The 15,758-nt window shown below is 43.4% G+C and overlaps 1 protein-coding gene across 2 annotated transcripts in view; it reads right to left on the bottom strand.

Moving 5' to 3' along the window:
• Positions 1–15,758, bottom strand: part of MNT (MAX network transcriptional repressor) — a 90,584-nt gene that overhangs the window by 35,491 nt on the left and 39,335 nt on the right. Inside the window, exons 2-4 of one of the 2 annotated variants that reach the window (XM_069761286.1) lie at positions 8,973–9,573; positions 6,671–6,712; positions 1,793–1,904 (exon numbers count right to left, since the gene is read on the bottom strand). In XM_069761286.1, coding sequence (XP_069617387.1) covers positions 1,793–1,904; positions 6,671–6,712; positions 8,973–9,573 — 755 coding nt within the window. The remainder of the gene's footprint in view (positions 1–1,792; positions 1,905–6,670; positions 6,713–8,972; positions 9,574–15,758) is intronic. The other variant, XM_069761287.1, reaches the window with a different exon arrangement.

Here is a 15,758-nt window from a genome sequence, read left to right as displayed (position 1 = left end):
AAAACCAGAGCCACAAAGAAACCTGCAACATGTATAAAAACACCTGTAGGGTATAATCTGTGTATTAAGCTTAATTTACAGTAAGTTTGTAATAATGGAACCTTCCGGAGGATTTTACACCCCAAACTAATGTCATCTATGTAAAGTCGCTGCAATGCGGAGTAAAGCCACATCTTTGTAGTAGAAATCTGCATATCCGTTTTGAAGAAATCCATCACAAATTTATGCAACTGAGGGGTTGGCACTGCACTTACAGTTCTCAGGTTTCTCTCCTTATTTCTCATCTCACGCCTGACAGACGCCACTTTTGCCTCCCTATTCGAGATGTCGCGCAGGTGCCATTGTTCTCTAAGGTGGCGACTACGCAGATCGATACTCCGGCTCTCACAATGTCATCAGGATGCCACTGTGCATGCTCCACTCCAGGGAAAGATGGCATCCTGGTAACATCTCGAGTGGGAGAGACAAGAGTGGCCCGTCAGTTATTGATAGGGGCCGGCAGCGGCCGGGGGAAATAAGGAGAGCTGTGCAGTGCCAACGCCGGGCAACTGTGGCTCATTTGCATGAACATTTTCAGGTGGACTCCTGAAAATACCTAAACTAGGATTTCTAATGATAAGGACTGAATCAACATTACCGCTACTTTACACAGATGACATTGGTTTGGGGTAGAAAAATCTGCTGACAGGTTAGTTTTAAGCCAACCATAGGGATCAACATCATCCCAAAAACCTGAATTCAACTATTTCCCACTTATTGATCTATAATCTGCCAATTTGCAGTAAAACAGTTGTGCGGTTTGAGTTTTTTTTTATTTTTGACTATGAGACCATAAAGTGTCATGTGAATGCACCCTTACTTGGCCATAACCTATATCCGGCAGATCAGTCCTATAGAGCAGGAGTAGCGGAAAGTGACCAGTCACTGAGGAGTCACAGTCATGTTATATGGAAAAGAGGATTTCTAGGGAGGCAAAAGAAAGGTCCACGGTTCTGAGCGATTCCTGCACAATTCCCAGCTGAATCTTCTGAATTCTAGATTTCTGGGTTATGTTCCCTGCTGTGACGTTTGCTTCATTTTTACTTCTTTGTGCTGCCGCTATACTATTCCAGGCATGTGATTGCTGTGCTAGAAGCAGTATCTCACAAGACTATTCAAGAGCCCATGTTATACCAGCGGGAGACGCCGACAAGTAGAAAAGCAAAAGGAGGGAAAGGAGATTTCCTAAACAAAATAATTTACAATTTCAGTTCTGCAGAAAAGCAAAATTCTAATTCAGTGCAATTTGTAATAATAAAAAGCAGACGCTGATATCAGGGGCAGCGAAGTCATGACATTATTATGGGCTATTGTCCAAGAGAAAACAGCATATGATCATCAAAATTTGGATACACCAGCCAAAATTCAAGTAAAGAGAAATTATAGAACAAGTAATATTAGTATATTATAGAGGAAAACTACTGCAAGCACAAGGGGAAGAGTATAAACAGCCGGAATCCCTCCAGTGCCTACTGGTTTTCACACATCTGCCCCAGTGGATTAATTGGTTTAGGAAACAAATTCTTGATATTTGGTAATACAGCTTTGCAATCATATTAACAAGTATTTATACAATGGCTACAAGATTCACATGGCGCCAAGGAAAAGTGGCTTGTTGGCATCCACCATCAGCAGCTACACCCTGACTACAGGTAGAAGCGGACATGTACTGAATGATTTATGTTCTCGTCAGGATGAGACAGAAATTGCTTCAAAGAATCAATCAGACTCACAATATTGATGGAAGCCTTACCTGGATGTATCGCAGAGCACTTCTCAGCACGCTGAGGTTGGACGTCTTCTTGTCATCTACATTTGGGATGTTTCTTTTTAGCGTCTCAAAACATTCCTTAAGGTGTGCTCGTCTGCAAGAGAACAAAACGGATCATTGGTAAAACGATCACATTCTTACTATGTATCAATTCCAGGTAATCTGTTACAGCAAACACAAAGCACAGGTCTAGGATTTCTTGTGCACATCATTGAATAATGTCATTGTTCCTGAACATTTCCCCCGATATGACTGAAGTGCTGTGTATGTGGTCTGAAATCTTCTGGCACCTACTGTTTTCTGAAAAGATTTGATCTAAAAGAACAATGCCTGCACAGGAAGGCATGAAGACCACATCTGTAGAAAAATAGTGGTCACCAAGAAGGAGAATCATATGGTTGCTTGGTAATGCAAAGTAATGAGGCCTGCCAAATACCAGCATACGTACATAAGAATCCCTGCAGCATAAGGCAGGGAAACGCTCTATTGGTGACAAACATCTAAGTTTTAACAGAGTTTAAAATAAGGTTGCAAAACATGTTCTGGTCTATGGGCCCCGATGTCAGATTAGACCCATCTGAAGACCTACAACTAACGTATTGGGGGGATTCCACTCCCAGCATTTTGCACACTATTTTAATTTAAAATACACTGCTCAAAAAAATAAAGGGAACACTAAAATCCCACATCCTAGATATCACTGAATGAAATATTCCAGTTGTAAATCTTTATTCATTACATAGTGGAATGTGTTGAGAACAATAAAATCTAAAATGTATCAATGTAAATCAGAACTAATATCCCACGGAGGTCTGGAGTTGGAAGGATGCTCAAAATCAAAGTGGAAAATGAAGTTACAGGCTGATCCAACTTCAGAGGAAATGCCTCAAGACAAGGAAATGATGCTCAGTAGTGTGTGTGGCCACCACGTGCCTGTATGTTCTCTCTACAATGCCTGGGCATGCTCCTGATGAGGTGGCAGATGGACTCCTGAGGGATCTCCTCTCAGACCTGGACTAAAGCATCCGTCAACTCCTGGACAGTCTGTGGTGCAACGTGACATTGGTGGATGGTGCGAGACAGGATGTCCCAGATGTGTTCAATCGGATTCAAGTCTGGGGAACAGGCGGGCCAGTCCATAGCTACAATGCCTTCATCTTGCAGGAACTGCTGACACACTCCAGCCACATGAGGCCTGGCATTGTCCTGCATTAGGAGGAAACCAGGGCCAACCGCACCAGCATATGGTTTCACAAGGGGTCTGAGGATCTCATCTCGGTACCTAAAGGCAGTCAGGCTACCTCTGGTGAGCACATGGAGGGCTGTGCAGCCCTCCAAAAAATTGCCACCCCACACCATTACTGACCTACTGCCAAACCGGTCATGCTGAAGGATGCTGAAGGCAGCAGATCGCTCTCCACGGCGTCTCCCGACTCTGTCACGTCTGTCACATGTGCTCAGGGTGAACCTGCTTTCATCTGTGAAGAGCACAGGGCGCCAGTGACGAATTTGCCAATCCTGGTGTTCTGCAGCAAATGCCAATCGTCCTCCACGGTGTTGGGCTGTAAGCACAACCCCCATCTGTGGATGTTGGGCACTCAGACCATCCTCATGGAGTCGGTTTCTAACCGTTTCTGCAGACACATGCACATTTGTGGCCTGCTGGAGGCGATTTTGCAGGGCTCTGGCAGTGCTCCTCCTGTTCCTCCTTGCACAACGGCTGAGGTAGCGGTCCTGCTGCCGGGTTGTTGCCCTCCTACGGCCCCCTGAATGTCTCCTAGTGTACTGGCCTGTCTCCTGGTAGCGCCTCCAGCCTCTGGACACTACGCTGACATACGGCAAACCTTCTTGCTACAGCTCGCATTGATGTGGCATCCTGGATGAGCTGCACTACCTAAGCCGCTTGTGTGGGTTGTAGAGTCCGTCTCATGCTACCACGAGTGTGAAAGCACAACCAACATTCAAAAGTTACCAAAACACCAGCCAGAAAGCATTGGTACTGAGATGTGGTCTGTGGTCCCCACCTGCAGAACCACTCCTTTATTGAGTGTGTCTTGATAATTGCCAATAATTTTCATCTGTTGTCTATTCCATTTGCACAACAGCATGTGAAATTGATTGTTAATCAGTGTTGCTTCCTAAGTGGACAGTTTGATTTCACAGAAGTCTGATTTACTTGGAGTTATATTCTGTTCTTTAAGTGTTCCCGTTATTTTTTGGAGCAGTGTAATAGAAATGACCAGTTCTCACCCTCCCTGGGTCCAGCGCTGCGTCTGTGCCGCTGCTCTGGTGACTTAACCTGAGTGTAGCGACGTCCCTTCTGTAGACAATCACTGAGGGGCTTGTGCTGTCTATATCAGCAGAGTCACTGAGCCTAGTGATTAGATGCAGCGCTATTGATGGACATCATCACTGCACCAGTAGAGAGTCACCAGAGCAGTGGCAGAGCAACAGATGATGCGGGGAGTGTGAAGGGCGAGTAGATGCGGATTTTATTATTTTGTAAGGCAGGCAAAGGCTGATGGCATGCAGAATGATGAAAGCTAAAGACACCATTACGTAGAGGCATTACTATCAGGGACATTTCTAACCTGTGCAAAGCATATGGCAGAAATGTCTGATAGGTGCCAGTACCCCTTCTAGTGCTCCAAGCTATTGGGCGCTTTCCCGCTAGCACACCAGAGAGGGAGGCAGCATGCATGCACTTCTCTCCATTGTAGTAAATGTGAGCTGCTGGAGATAGTAGCACTAATGTACTGCCACCTCTACAACTTATTTGATCAGGAGACCCCCATTCCACCAATAGAGTGGGCTACACATTGCTCTACTAGCACTTACTTGTCCCTGCTTCCAAGCTACACGCCATCCTTCTAGGGTACATTAAATTCATGTGAGAATGTACACAACATGTCGGTTACCAGATGGTTCGGGCTGCAGAAAATGGCATTGTAGAACGACGACCGTTTCGCGCTGCACGGCGCTTCAACGGGTCAGTGACCCGTTTAAGCGTCATGCAGTGCGAAACGGCCGTCGTCTACACTGGCTCGCACATCCCAGTAACCTGTTCCTCTGGCATGACGTTTTAAGTAATTGAATAAAGGAAGAAGTTTTAAGGACCGGTGAGTGCTATCTGCAATTTCTTTTCTCTTCTCCGCATAAACGGTTTTAAGATTGAGGTTTGAAACAAGAGATCCTATCCCTGGGAGATGCTCCTAAGGGTTCTGGCAGCATGAATCCCCTAACAAGCTGCTGTTCTCTTATCACAAGGCTGTGCTGTCACTTTATGACTGGCATTCGTCCAACCCGATTGGGAATGGCCAGTTTTTCATAGTTCGCGGCCATTTTACAGGTAAAATAAAACTGAATGGGACACCTCACTAAACCAGCTGTGGGGCGCCTCCATTCTCAAGATCTGTGGGGATCCCATAGGTCAGACACCACCAATCTAAGTGATGGTGTATCCTAGCCTAGAGATACAGATTCTACAAAGTCATGCAATACAAACTAAAATACGCAAGCAAGTGTTGCAGTTGTGTCAGACATTTATCTATTGCCAAAATTAAGTCAAGATGCTTCCAAACAAGTTTACATACGAGTGTACATCTCAAAGCCCTGAAGTGGACGCTTTCTATTTTTCATCTAATAAAATAACTAAAGTCTGATCAATTTATCGGAGATGCAGTTATTAGGAGGCTGAAGCATTACGCCGTCTGACCGATCACTCCTAATCACTAGTAATCTTCATCTGACCAAACCGCTGCACAACCAGCTCTACCCTCACCTACTGTATTCTCACCCATCCCTTGTAGATTGTGAGCCCTCGCGGGCAGGGTCCTCTCTCCTCCTGTACCAGTTGTGACTTGTATTGTTCAAGATTATTGTACTTGTTTTATTATGTATACCCCTCCTCACATGTAAAGCGCCATGGAATAAATGGCGCTATAATAATAATAATCTGTCTACATGTTCTTTCTCGTATGGTCTGCTGGACCAGAATTGAGGAAATCAAGCATACGTTCACAATGAAACACCAGGTTCCCTATTACACAGAAATATAATCTATTTAAAAAAAAATTAAAAATTGAGCAGCTATATAAATACATGCTAATGTGCAGCCAAGAGCCGCATCCACAATTTTGCTGGTTGTCATTGGAAAGTGTTGACGAACCCATGAATAGATAACATTCATGGAAGATTAGATGAACTCAAAAACTACAAAATGTAAAGTTCTTCATTTCTAAGGACTAATGGGGTACAAAGATAGATTTCTCCTGTAGCTTGTACCTCAGTGGGAGAGTTAATGTAGCTATACACCCTCCATGAACCTCGACAGACAGCTGTAGACCCCTCTGCCATTAAGCGTGGTCGATCCATGCTCCGAAGCCTACAGAATTGTGAATTTGTGAATTCAACACAACTTGCAATAAGTAGCACAAGGTATTTGCACAGTCAGCTTTGTATACAGATGAATACTATACAAGTTATCAATAGTTGAACACATAATTACTTCTATCAGTCACTTTCCGGGAAAACAGTTGTCTTCCACGTGTCCGGAGGCAACAGTCCGCAGAACCTGAAACCTACATCCTGGCTTGTAGTACTGGTAAGAGCTACTTGAAGCAATTAACGCCTAATAAAACGAACTATAAAAATGTTTATGTGGCAATTACGGCCTCAATAAAAAAAAAAATGAAGTAAAATAAAATTTTTAGACTACAAAATCCGATTACGTGCCTTGAGACCAAAGCCATACTAAATATTAAATTAATCGGTTAACTTGGAGCATTAAGTTAGATAAATACTGCATAAGTGGTCTAGGGAGTTGGTACAGAAAGGAGAGCGCCAGGGCTAATTACATACCTGTTTTTCTCCAATTTATTATGAACTTCCCGAGTGCCAGCCCTGCAGGCAAAAGAACAAAAGCGGAAAACAGATTATATAATCCACTAGTTTATTGCCTTACACTCATTTATGTAAAAAAAAAAAAAAAAAAACTCCACAAAGCAAAAATATATAAACCCACAGACCAATGATGCTACACTGTGATTATAGGTCCAGTTGCCAAAATTGGTAACTATTCTGTATGGTAAAGGCTCCATAAAAAAAAGATGAGCTCATAACCTGCCACTATATATAGCGCTCATAGTTCACTCCTATTTTAGAAAGGGCTGTATTCTGACAAAAACTAAATTCAATAGTCTCTTTTTTTTCTTTACAAAATTAGCCAATAGTTCTAATAAATGATCTTGGGGAAAAAATAAAGCAATGTAAAGCACTGAATCCTTATGGAGAATCGCCTTCTGCCAGGCAAAGTACATACAAGGAACCAAAATACTTACAACATGAATATAAAATTTATCCTAATTAATTGAAGGGGAAATAATTAGCAGATGTACCATTAGAAGAAACGGATATTTAAAATTAATACACCGAATATACAGATATTTCCAAAAATCAATAGAAACATGTTAAGATTAAAAATGTTCTAATATACCTTACTAAAGAAAAAAAATGCCCCTTTAACTACTTATCAGTCTCCTCTATCTTCATTGTTCAAATCTGTCTTCAATGAAAACAGGTCCTCAATTCACTGAGGGATCAGATTACAGTTGCTGCCTCTCTAAGTCTATGGAGAGGGGGAACAGGAAGAGGATGAAGGGGATAAGTGAGGGAGACAGGGGGACAACTTGTAGCCTGCAATTCTGAGCATTTTTCTCTTATTGCCAGAAATAGTGCTACTCCTTATAGACAACCTATTCTGAAAAGTCACTTGAAACAACAATTACACTTTAATGCTACTTACATCCAAGTATAGTCAAGAGGATAGAAGTTGATCCAAAATAGGGCACCAATACCAACTCTGTAAATGTGTCTACTCTTACCTTAACTCTCAGCTTGAAATATCCCAAAATGACAGATGCAAGTTGACCTTCTTTGAAAACAATAACATTATTGTGTTAGGCCATGTGCACACGCTGAGGATTCCGTTGCGGAATTTTCCGCTGCGGATTTGATTAAATCCGCAGTGCAAAAAGTACTGCGGATTTATCGCGTTTTTTTGTGCGGTTTCCACTGCGGTTTTACACCTGCGGATTTTTAACATGGAGCAGGTGCCAAACCGCTGCGGATTCCGCGCAAAAAATTGACATGCTGTGGAAAATAAACCGCAGCGTTTCCGCGCGTTTTTTTCCGCAGCATGTGCACAGCGGTTTTTGTTTTCCATAGGTTAACATTGTACTGTACACCGCATGGAAAACTGCTGCGGATCCGCAGCGTCAAAACCGCTGCAGATCCGCAGCAAAAACCGCAACGTGTGCACATACCCTTACTCTATCAAGGAGTAACACAAATATTTTGGGGCCAATGCATCAGTTTGTGCCAGAAATCGGCAGTAAAAATGGAAGGTTGAAAAATATTTGAGCCCATTGCATTTTGTGATTTTTGGCATTTTTTAGGCCAATTTTTTGAAAAGAGGGTGAGGTTTGTGAAATAGGAGGAATAGTCGAATGTGGCCAATAACTTCATCATAACAAATGACATCACCTGACAGAAGTACACTTCATATGCTGGTGCGCGGCAGCTGAAATGTGCACACAATTCATGAAGAGGTGCATATTACTAGGGGACTCTTCATCAGGACTAGAGTACAAAACACCGGACTTGATGAATCCGCGTTTCTTTCTCTTTTTTTTTTTTAAAGCTGGTTAACTTGTATCAGTCATCACATACATTACAGGCCTATATACTACTCATGTGTATTAGCTGGAGTCCAACCACCCTAACCTCCTCATAGCCTAAACATAGAGCCAGTGGCACTAAAACCGTGTCCTACCAAAAGTCAGACCATGCAGCCCATGGACCAAAAGCTAAGTGGAGCCGACAAAAGACAAAGTGGCACAATACTTCATTGACTATTGTCAGGTTATGGTTTTTGGACCCTACCGATCAAATGCTGAGGACATATGTGACAGGTGGATCGGGAACAGAGAATGAAGCAATTTTGAGCTTATCATCACTAGTCAGACAGAAGGACACGTACGCCTACATTTCTTATACACTTGAAGATTATGGAATCATCTGTGATGCATCTAAGATCTTAAAAATGGTTAGGGCAGAGTAACACCAAAAGCTCTAGTTTTGGTCGTAATGAGGAAGTTCTTACCCTCCAGGTCGTCTTCTCTGCTCATTCGGCCTTCCATCATCTACTGAAGATAGTCTAAGAGCACCCAAGGGTTGTGCTGGAGGCTGCTGCTGCTGCTGTGGGTGCTGTAGGGCTGCTGGCTGGGGCTGTATTGGTTGCTGTTGCTGCTGCTGTTGTTGTTGCTGTTGCTGCACAATGTGGTGGTGTGTTATTGCCAGTACAGGGGTTGAGTAATGGTGCAGCTGCTTAGGACTTCCTACACTTAAAGGTGTTGTCTTGATCTCTGGGAGTCCGGGACCTGGTGGTCGCTGGATGACAGGAGCCAGGGATACATCTTTGTTGATAACAGGCGGGTTGACAACAGGTGGCTGACGATGAACAACAGGAGGTGACAAAGATGTTTGGACTACTGGTTGAGGAGTGCTGGTTACCACAGGAAGGGGAATGACGGCTACTGGAGTAGGTAGGGGAGGAGGTGGGGGTGGAGGAGGTGCAGGCGCTGGTGGAGAAGCAGGATCAGGAGGGGCCTGGTTTACCAAGTCTTCTGTTTGAGAAATGATGTCCTCTTCTTCCTCCTCTTCTTCCTCTTCCTCCTGTTCCACCAAAATCTTATCATTTTCCTCTGCAACGAAAGGGTGAAAATGAAATTAGATCTATGTGACCTTTCATGCATTACTGTTAATCCGGTTAATCCGCCGAATGTTTCCCACTTGACCTCTGAACAATTTTAGCTATGTAGAAAGCAATGTGTATCAGGTGGTTCCGGGAATTACAAGGAGAACCCTGACAGATCCCATGCAGAATAATGACAGTCAGAGTAAAATTAATGTCTACAAAGCTGTAAAGTAACAAAAAAGTAATAAAGAATTTCATTTTAGGATATTAGTTCTGTGTAGTAGAACAATGCAACTGACTGGGTTATCTGAGACTTTTTTTTTCTCATGGGGCTAAGAACAGACTGGCAGGTAGTTGCTAACTATTTGCCTGTTCTGCCCGGCGCCGGCTAAGAGCAATACTACACCGGTCCTGCCGGCGATTCTGCTGCTTCACGCTAAGTCTACGTTCACACTAGCGTTATGCTAGTTTGCGTCGGGCGACGCAGCGGCGACGCATGCGTCATGCGCCCCTATATTTAACATGGGGGACGCATGCGTTTTTTTTTTTTGTTGCATTGTGCGACGCATGCGTCTTTTTTGCCGCTAGCGTCGGACCAAGAAAACGCAACAAGTCGCATTTTTCTTGCGTCCAAATTTCGGCAAAAAACGACGCATGCGTCGCAAAACGCAGCGTTTTTGCGCGCGTTTTGCGGCGTTTTTGCGTGCGTTGCGTCGCCGACGCACAACGCTAGTGTGAACGTAGCCTAACAATGCAGCTTACTCTTCTGGGCTGCTCTGGCAATGGGGCGTGACTGCCGGCATCACTTGGATTGATAGCTGGCTCCCCGCAGATATGCAGCGGGGAGCTGGCTGTCAATCAGCATGACATCAGCAGTCACGCCTTGTTAACAGAGCAGAGTGGAAGAGAAGCAGCTGCTCTGTCGACATGTCTCCGGACAGCACAGAATTGACAGCAGGCGTCGTCAGTGACTACTCTGAGCTGGCAGAGATCTTCACCAGGCAGATAGTTAACGACTACATGCATATAAGTAATTAGACACATAAAAAAATGTAAATTGTCCCGGATAAGCGTTTTAAATATTGTCGGCTTATCTATTGACGATAAAATAAAAAAATAAAAAACTAGTATATGGTGATGGAGAAGGATGTTATGAATTTTATGGATGACAAACAGATCAAATAAATCAATTTCAGAACAAATCTAGCCAGCCGTGTCACTCAAAGCAGGGATCACCAAGCTACTATGGATGCATCATACGAAGAGAGCAATCACTAGAGAAGGACGTCATGAAGAAACAAGGCAACCCAAAGGCGGAAAACACCCATCTAGGCTTGCACAGGATCGATCCTCCCACAGATCGCTCATCAATCAAGTCAAGATCGAGCCAAAGACCATTAATGAAAAAAAAAATAAGAACACCCCTCCTAATTGTTTACAGAGGCACAGCGTCTTGTCCTATGGAAAGGAGCCGTCTATTTCTGAAGGTGACAAGGGGTTGAGCCCGACCTTTACACAATGGCGGCCTATCTTAAGGATATTTAAAGAACAGCTAAACTTTGGCTTATTCCCATCTTCATAAATGGGGATTGTTGGATGGTGCATCTAAATACAATTTACTGCTCATTACAATTTTCAGCCGTTTTTAATATATTATTGAAATGAATAATAGGCAGCAGGGAGACGAGTAGACGTGTTCTCGCTGTTTGAACAGCAGAGGCACAAAACTTATTCAGATAGGTTGTGATCCACTTCAGCGAGCACTTAGTCATTGGCATAGTAACCGTGATGTGGATTGAGGGAGGAGGAGACTTCCAGATCTCCTTCTGAATCTCAGCTAATACATAACACATGGTCCTTGCAGAGGAGGAAAAAGAGTTGTGTGCCAGCAAAGCCATTTGTAGTTTCTCCTTCACATGCAATGATTAAATTAAATGGTGGTTGCCCAGTTAGTCAGTATGAGCCGGAATCACATCTTCTGCATCTGCAGAGGACTGTAAAGAGTAACCATCGTTTTATTTCTTAAGTCAATAGTGCGCATGGAAAAAAGCAACTCTAAGTCGCGAGACATGTAGCCGCGGCGACTCAAGCATATTTTTCGAACACGCCAAAAATACTCAATTAGGACACAAGCATGCTCAGATAACACCTTATCCGAGCATGCTCGCCCATCACCATTCCCAGGTAAAATATTTATTGAAGACAGTACGTTTGAAACTTTATGGGAAGAGCTACAGGCAGGCACAGACATTCTGCTTCAAGTTCTCCTGAAACGACAGTTACTGTTTTCCATAGAACCTTATGAGCACCAACTGTCTCAATAATTGGAAAATGTGAAGATAGAAATAACCCATAAAATTGAGAATTTCTAGAATGACCCGCAGATTATTCCAATAAGATGTATTACAAAATATTTTATTTTCATGTATACTATTGATTTGTAAAAAAAAAGAAATAATGTAAAAACGCCAGTTACTTTTTTATGGCTGTTCTCACATGTGCCAGTTTCTTACACATTTTTTTCTACATTTTTTTTCTTACTGTAGAAAATTATTGCCATTTGAAACCCCAAAAAAAATCTAGCCCTATAACTAAAAATAAAGTACTAATGCAGTAAACGTAAATATCAACAAAAAAAGTTGATATCCAAATTAGTTGTTAGATACTGTATCTAGTTTGTGTTGAAGACTATCCTCAGCACCTTTGCTCCCATGACAACACTGCTTGTCTTGTGTCCCTTGTGTCCTGGTGATTTAGTTATATCATAAAGACATTTGGACTCGTGCATAAGGCAGCAGAATGCAGAGATGATAAGAATACCACAAAAAGGAAGCAATAACCAGTGTAGTAAAACAGTCACAACAGCTGTAAATTAGCAACAAAATGAGGTTTGCCTTTAAAAACAAAAAAATACATGTATACATAAATATTATATCTATATCGTCAGGTACGGACAATTATCACCAGTCCACAATATGTCCACATGCTGCATTAGTAGGGTTTTTAAGCAGTTTGCGCCTTTCTTATCGGGACACTCTTCACCTGTATCTGGAACCAGGGCCGTCACCTCCTCCAAGCTTGGCAAGGAGATCAGTGCCAGTCACCCACGGCGAGTCACTGGCACGGAAACGTCAGTCAGTCATGGTCAGATGTTCCAGAACAGGACACACATTCTTAATAATGAACTTTTGTAACAAAAAAACAAAACAAAACACTTTGAATAGGATAAAAAGGAGACCATAGTTTTTTTCACTAGGAGAATCAGGTTTAACCAATTTTCCCTAGAATCATTCTGACCGGTAGACTTTTTACAGTTCTTCGTATGTACTTGTCAAACAGCTGAAACCTGTATATTCTTTTCCATTATTTTGTGCTGGTTATTTTGATATATGACATGCCATATGTGATGCCAGGATGAGGAGGCTCGGTTTATGATAGGAGGGCTCTTTGTCATTATTTATGGGTTTTTACATTATCTTTTTTTTTTTTTTTTTTTTTTTCTTTTTTACTGTTTTTCTTACGTCATCCAAAAGGGAATTTGTTTTTTATTTTTTTCTATTTATTTCCATTACAATTAGAGTTTTTTGACAAGTGAGAACTGTCACCGTCGAGCTGTTCTGGGCCTGGTGAGACACAGGGGCACGGTCACGTGACCTGGAAGTAGAGGCGGCACAGTCGTCACCTGCATTACATGCTCGTCTAGAATCTAAGGGGAGCAGTCATGTCAGGATAGGTAACATAGCGCCTTACAGCTGTTATTGCACAGTGCAGCAAAACATGGAGCTCTAGAAAAAGGTCCAGTAATGACCATCTAGTGAGGTATAGTGGCAGCCAGTTAGGGTTTTAAAGGGACCATTTCAGATGTGACCAGTTTTCACTTCTGTTATTGCTGCTGCTCTCCAGAATGTTGTTTTATTGCACATTTAAATCCTCCATACAGTTCTAGAGATACGGGCCTTTTCCAATTGGGCGTGGCTGACAGGACCATTTCAGGGCGGGTCTTTAAGCTGCTCTGCATAATTACTCAGGGGCGGTGCTCGCAGGGTACAGACCATACAAGTTAGCGGTACATCACAAGTCCATAACTCCTGAGCCGTGTGGCGGATTTAGATAAAAGCTGAAGACTTTTCAAGCCCGCTTTCCATAGGACAGTTGCACGATGCCCTACCATCCCAATAGAGGAGAGCTATAGAGTAGTGTGCGCCACAGGCTGAACTTTTGTCGTGCGCATTGAGCCATCTGTGCATGGGAGTACGGCGTCTTCCCGATATGTGATGTGCGGAGAAAAAAAAAAAAAAAGATCAGCCCACCATTACATTAGGCGTCCGGTTGGTGAATAGATGTGGCAGATTTGTCAAAATCTCTACAATTGTCCTAGCCATCTAATTAAAGGGGATGTCTGTGACTAACATATTGATGACCTATCCTTAAAATAGGTCATAAATACTAGATTAGTGGGGATCCCACTCTCCGAACCCCACCGATCAGTTGAATTATTAAACCTATATAGTGTGTGGAGGCGGCACAGCATGGCTGCTCTCGGGTGCGGCACCTCATCTCCTATACGATGAATGAGGAAAAAGGTGCCATCCTAGGGAGGGGCCACTGAATGTATGAAGCTGCCAAGTACATGATTTCCTGCCACAGCTGAGACAAATAACAGGCGATTGGTGGAGGTGCCACGTTACGGACTGCCAGCGATATAAAGTTGATGACCTCTTGTAAGGATCGGTTGTCAGTGTTAGACCTGGACATTTAACTCTTGCAGAAACCAATGTCTGCAACACATCTGCCACATCAGAGCACATCCTTACTGTTTTCTTAAGTACAAAGTGTTAATGTTCAGGAATCTACAGGAATCCGAGTATCACGGAAGGAAATGATGAGCGAGCTATTTATGGTGGAGAGGTTTCTGTGGAAATGTGCAGAACATTAGTGGAACAATCCACCGCTAATTAATTGGGTTTGCTAATTACAGTGAAATGGGATATTGAGTATTTGATTCTTTATACTTAAGACTGAGGAAAATAATGGGACGTGAAAGCTTTGTACAATCGCCACATAGTGGTACCGTGCACGACCCTCAGCAGAAATCCCATTCACAAAGCTGGAAGCGGCCAGCTCCACAAGTCACGCTGCCATTCCACCACCGCTTTGCCCTGCAGGGTGGTGTGTGCGGTGCGGCAAAGTGGTTTGCCATAGAAATCATTCTTTGGACCTTTAAGGTTAAGTTACCACAATGAGTTTTTGACGTTGCGCATTTTCTCTGCTCAAAAAAAATGTAGTGTCTCACATGTCCAGTAGAATTGAGCGACTTTTACTTTTTTAGGATCGAGTTGGGTTTCGCAAAACCCGACTTTGTCCAAAGTCGGGTCGTGTGAAATCGGCCGATTATTTTGAAAAGTCGGGGGCCGACCGAAACACGAAACCCAATGCAAGTCAATGGGGAATCAAAGTCGGCAGTGAGTAAAGGACAGGAAAACACCTACAGTGCCCATTTTAATGCCCAAAACATCAATTCTTATTTCTTAAGCTTGTCAATCTTAATTTACTTTATAATAATAGTTAGGCATTGAAAACGGGGTCATTTGGCTAAAGTTGTGGGGGGTAGGGCTGGCTCAAGATTTTCGTGGGCCCAGGAATCGTGGAATACAACACGGCGGTGGAGCAGGGAGAGGTAAGTATTTCAACTTTGCAAGTGCTGTGATTCTGAGCAAGCAGGGGGGGCCCCACTAGTTGGCACTGGCACAGGGCCCCTCATAGTACAGTGGTGTGTTTGACGGCGGGTGGGGCCTCCCACTGCCAGAGAACTTTTGCGTACTATGAGGGGTCCTGTGCCAGTGCCAACGAGTATGCCGCCCCACCTGATGAAGGAACCTGCACCTTCATCTGCACCTTCCTCTTTGTCCCCGTGTAAGGTGGTATAGTATGCGGGAAGGGGAACCTGACTTTCAGCAGGGTCAGATTCTGGCTGTGTAGAGTGCAAGGGGAATGTAGTAGTCTGGGTCAATGTACCAGCAGACTCATCTAGCAGTGGCTGGGCAATGGGCAGGATGAGGAGGAAACACAGATATCGGCCCCTCCCCAAAAAAAGTAGGTAAATGCAGTTCAAAATTGGTAACAGGACTAAACAGGCGGCATAGCTTTGTTCAGTGGAGGACAATTGTAATGAGTGGCGCAGACACAAGTAGT

Source organism: Ranitomeya imitator, chromosome 3, assembly GCF_032444005.1.
Source record: "Ranitomeya imitator isolate aRanImi1 chromosome 3, aRanImi1.pri, whole genome shotgun sequence".
Taxonomy (NCBI): domain Eukaryota; kingdom Metazoa; phylum Chordata; class Amphibia; order Anura; family Dendrobatidae; genus Ranitomeya; species Ranitomeya imitator.
This window is presented reverse-complemented; position numbering and strand designations above follow the sequence as displayed.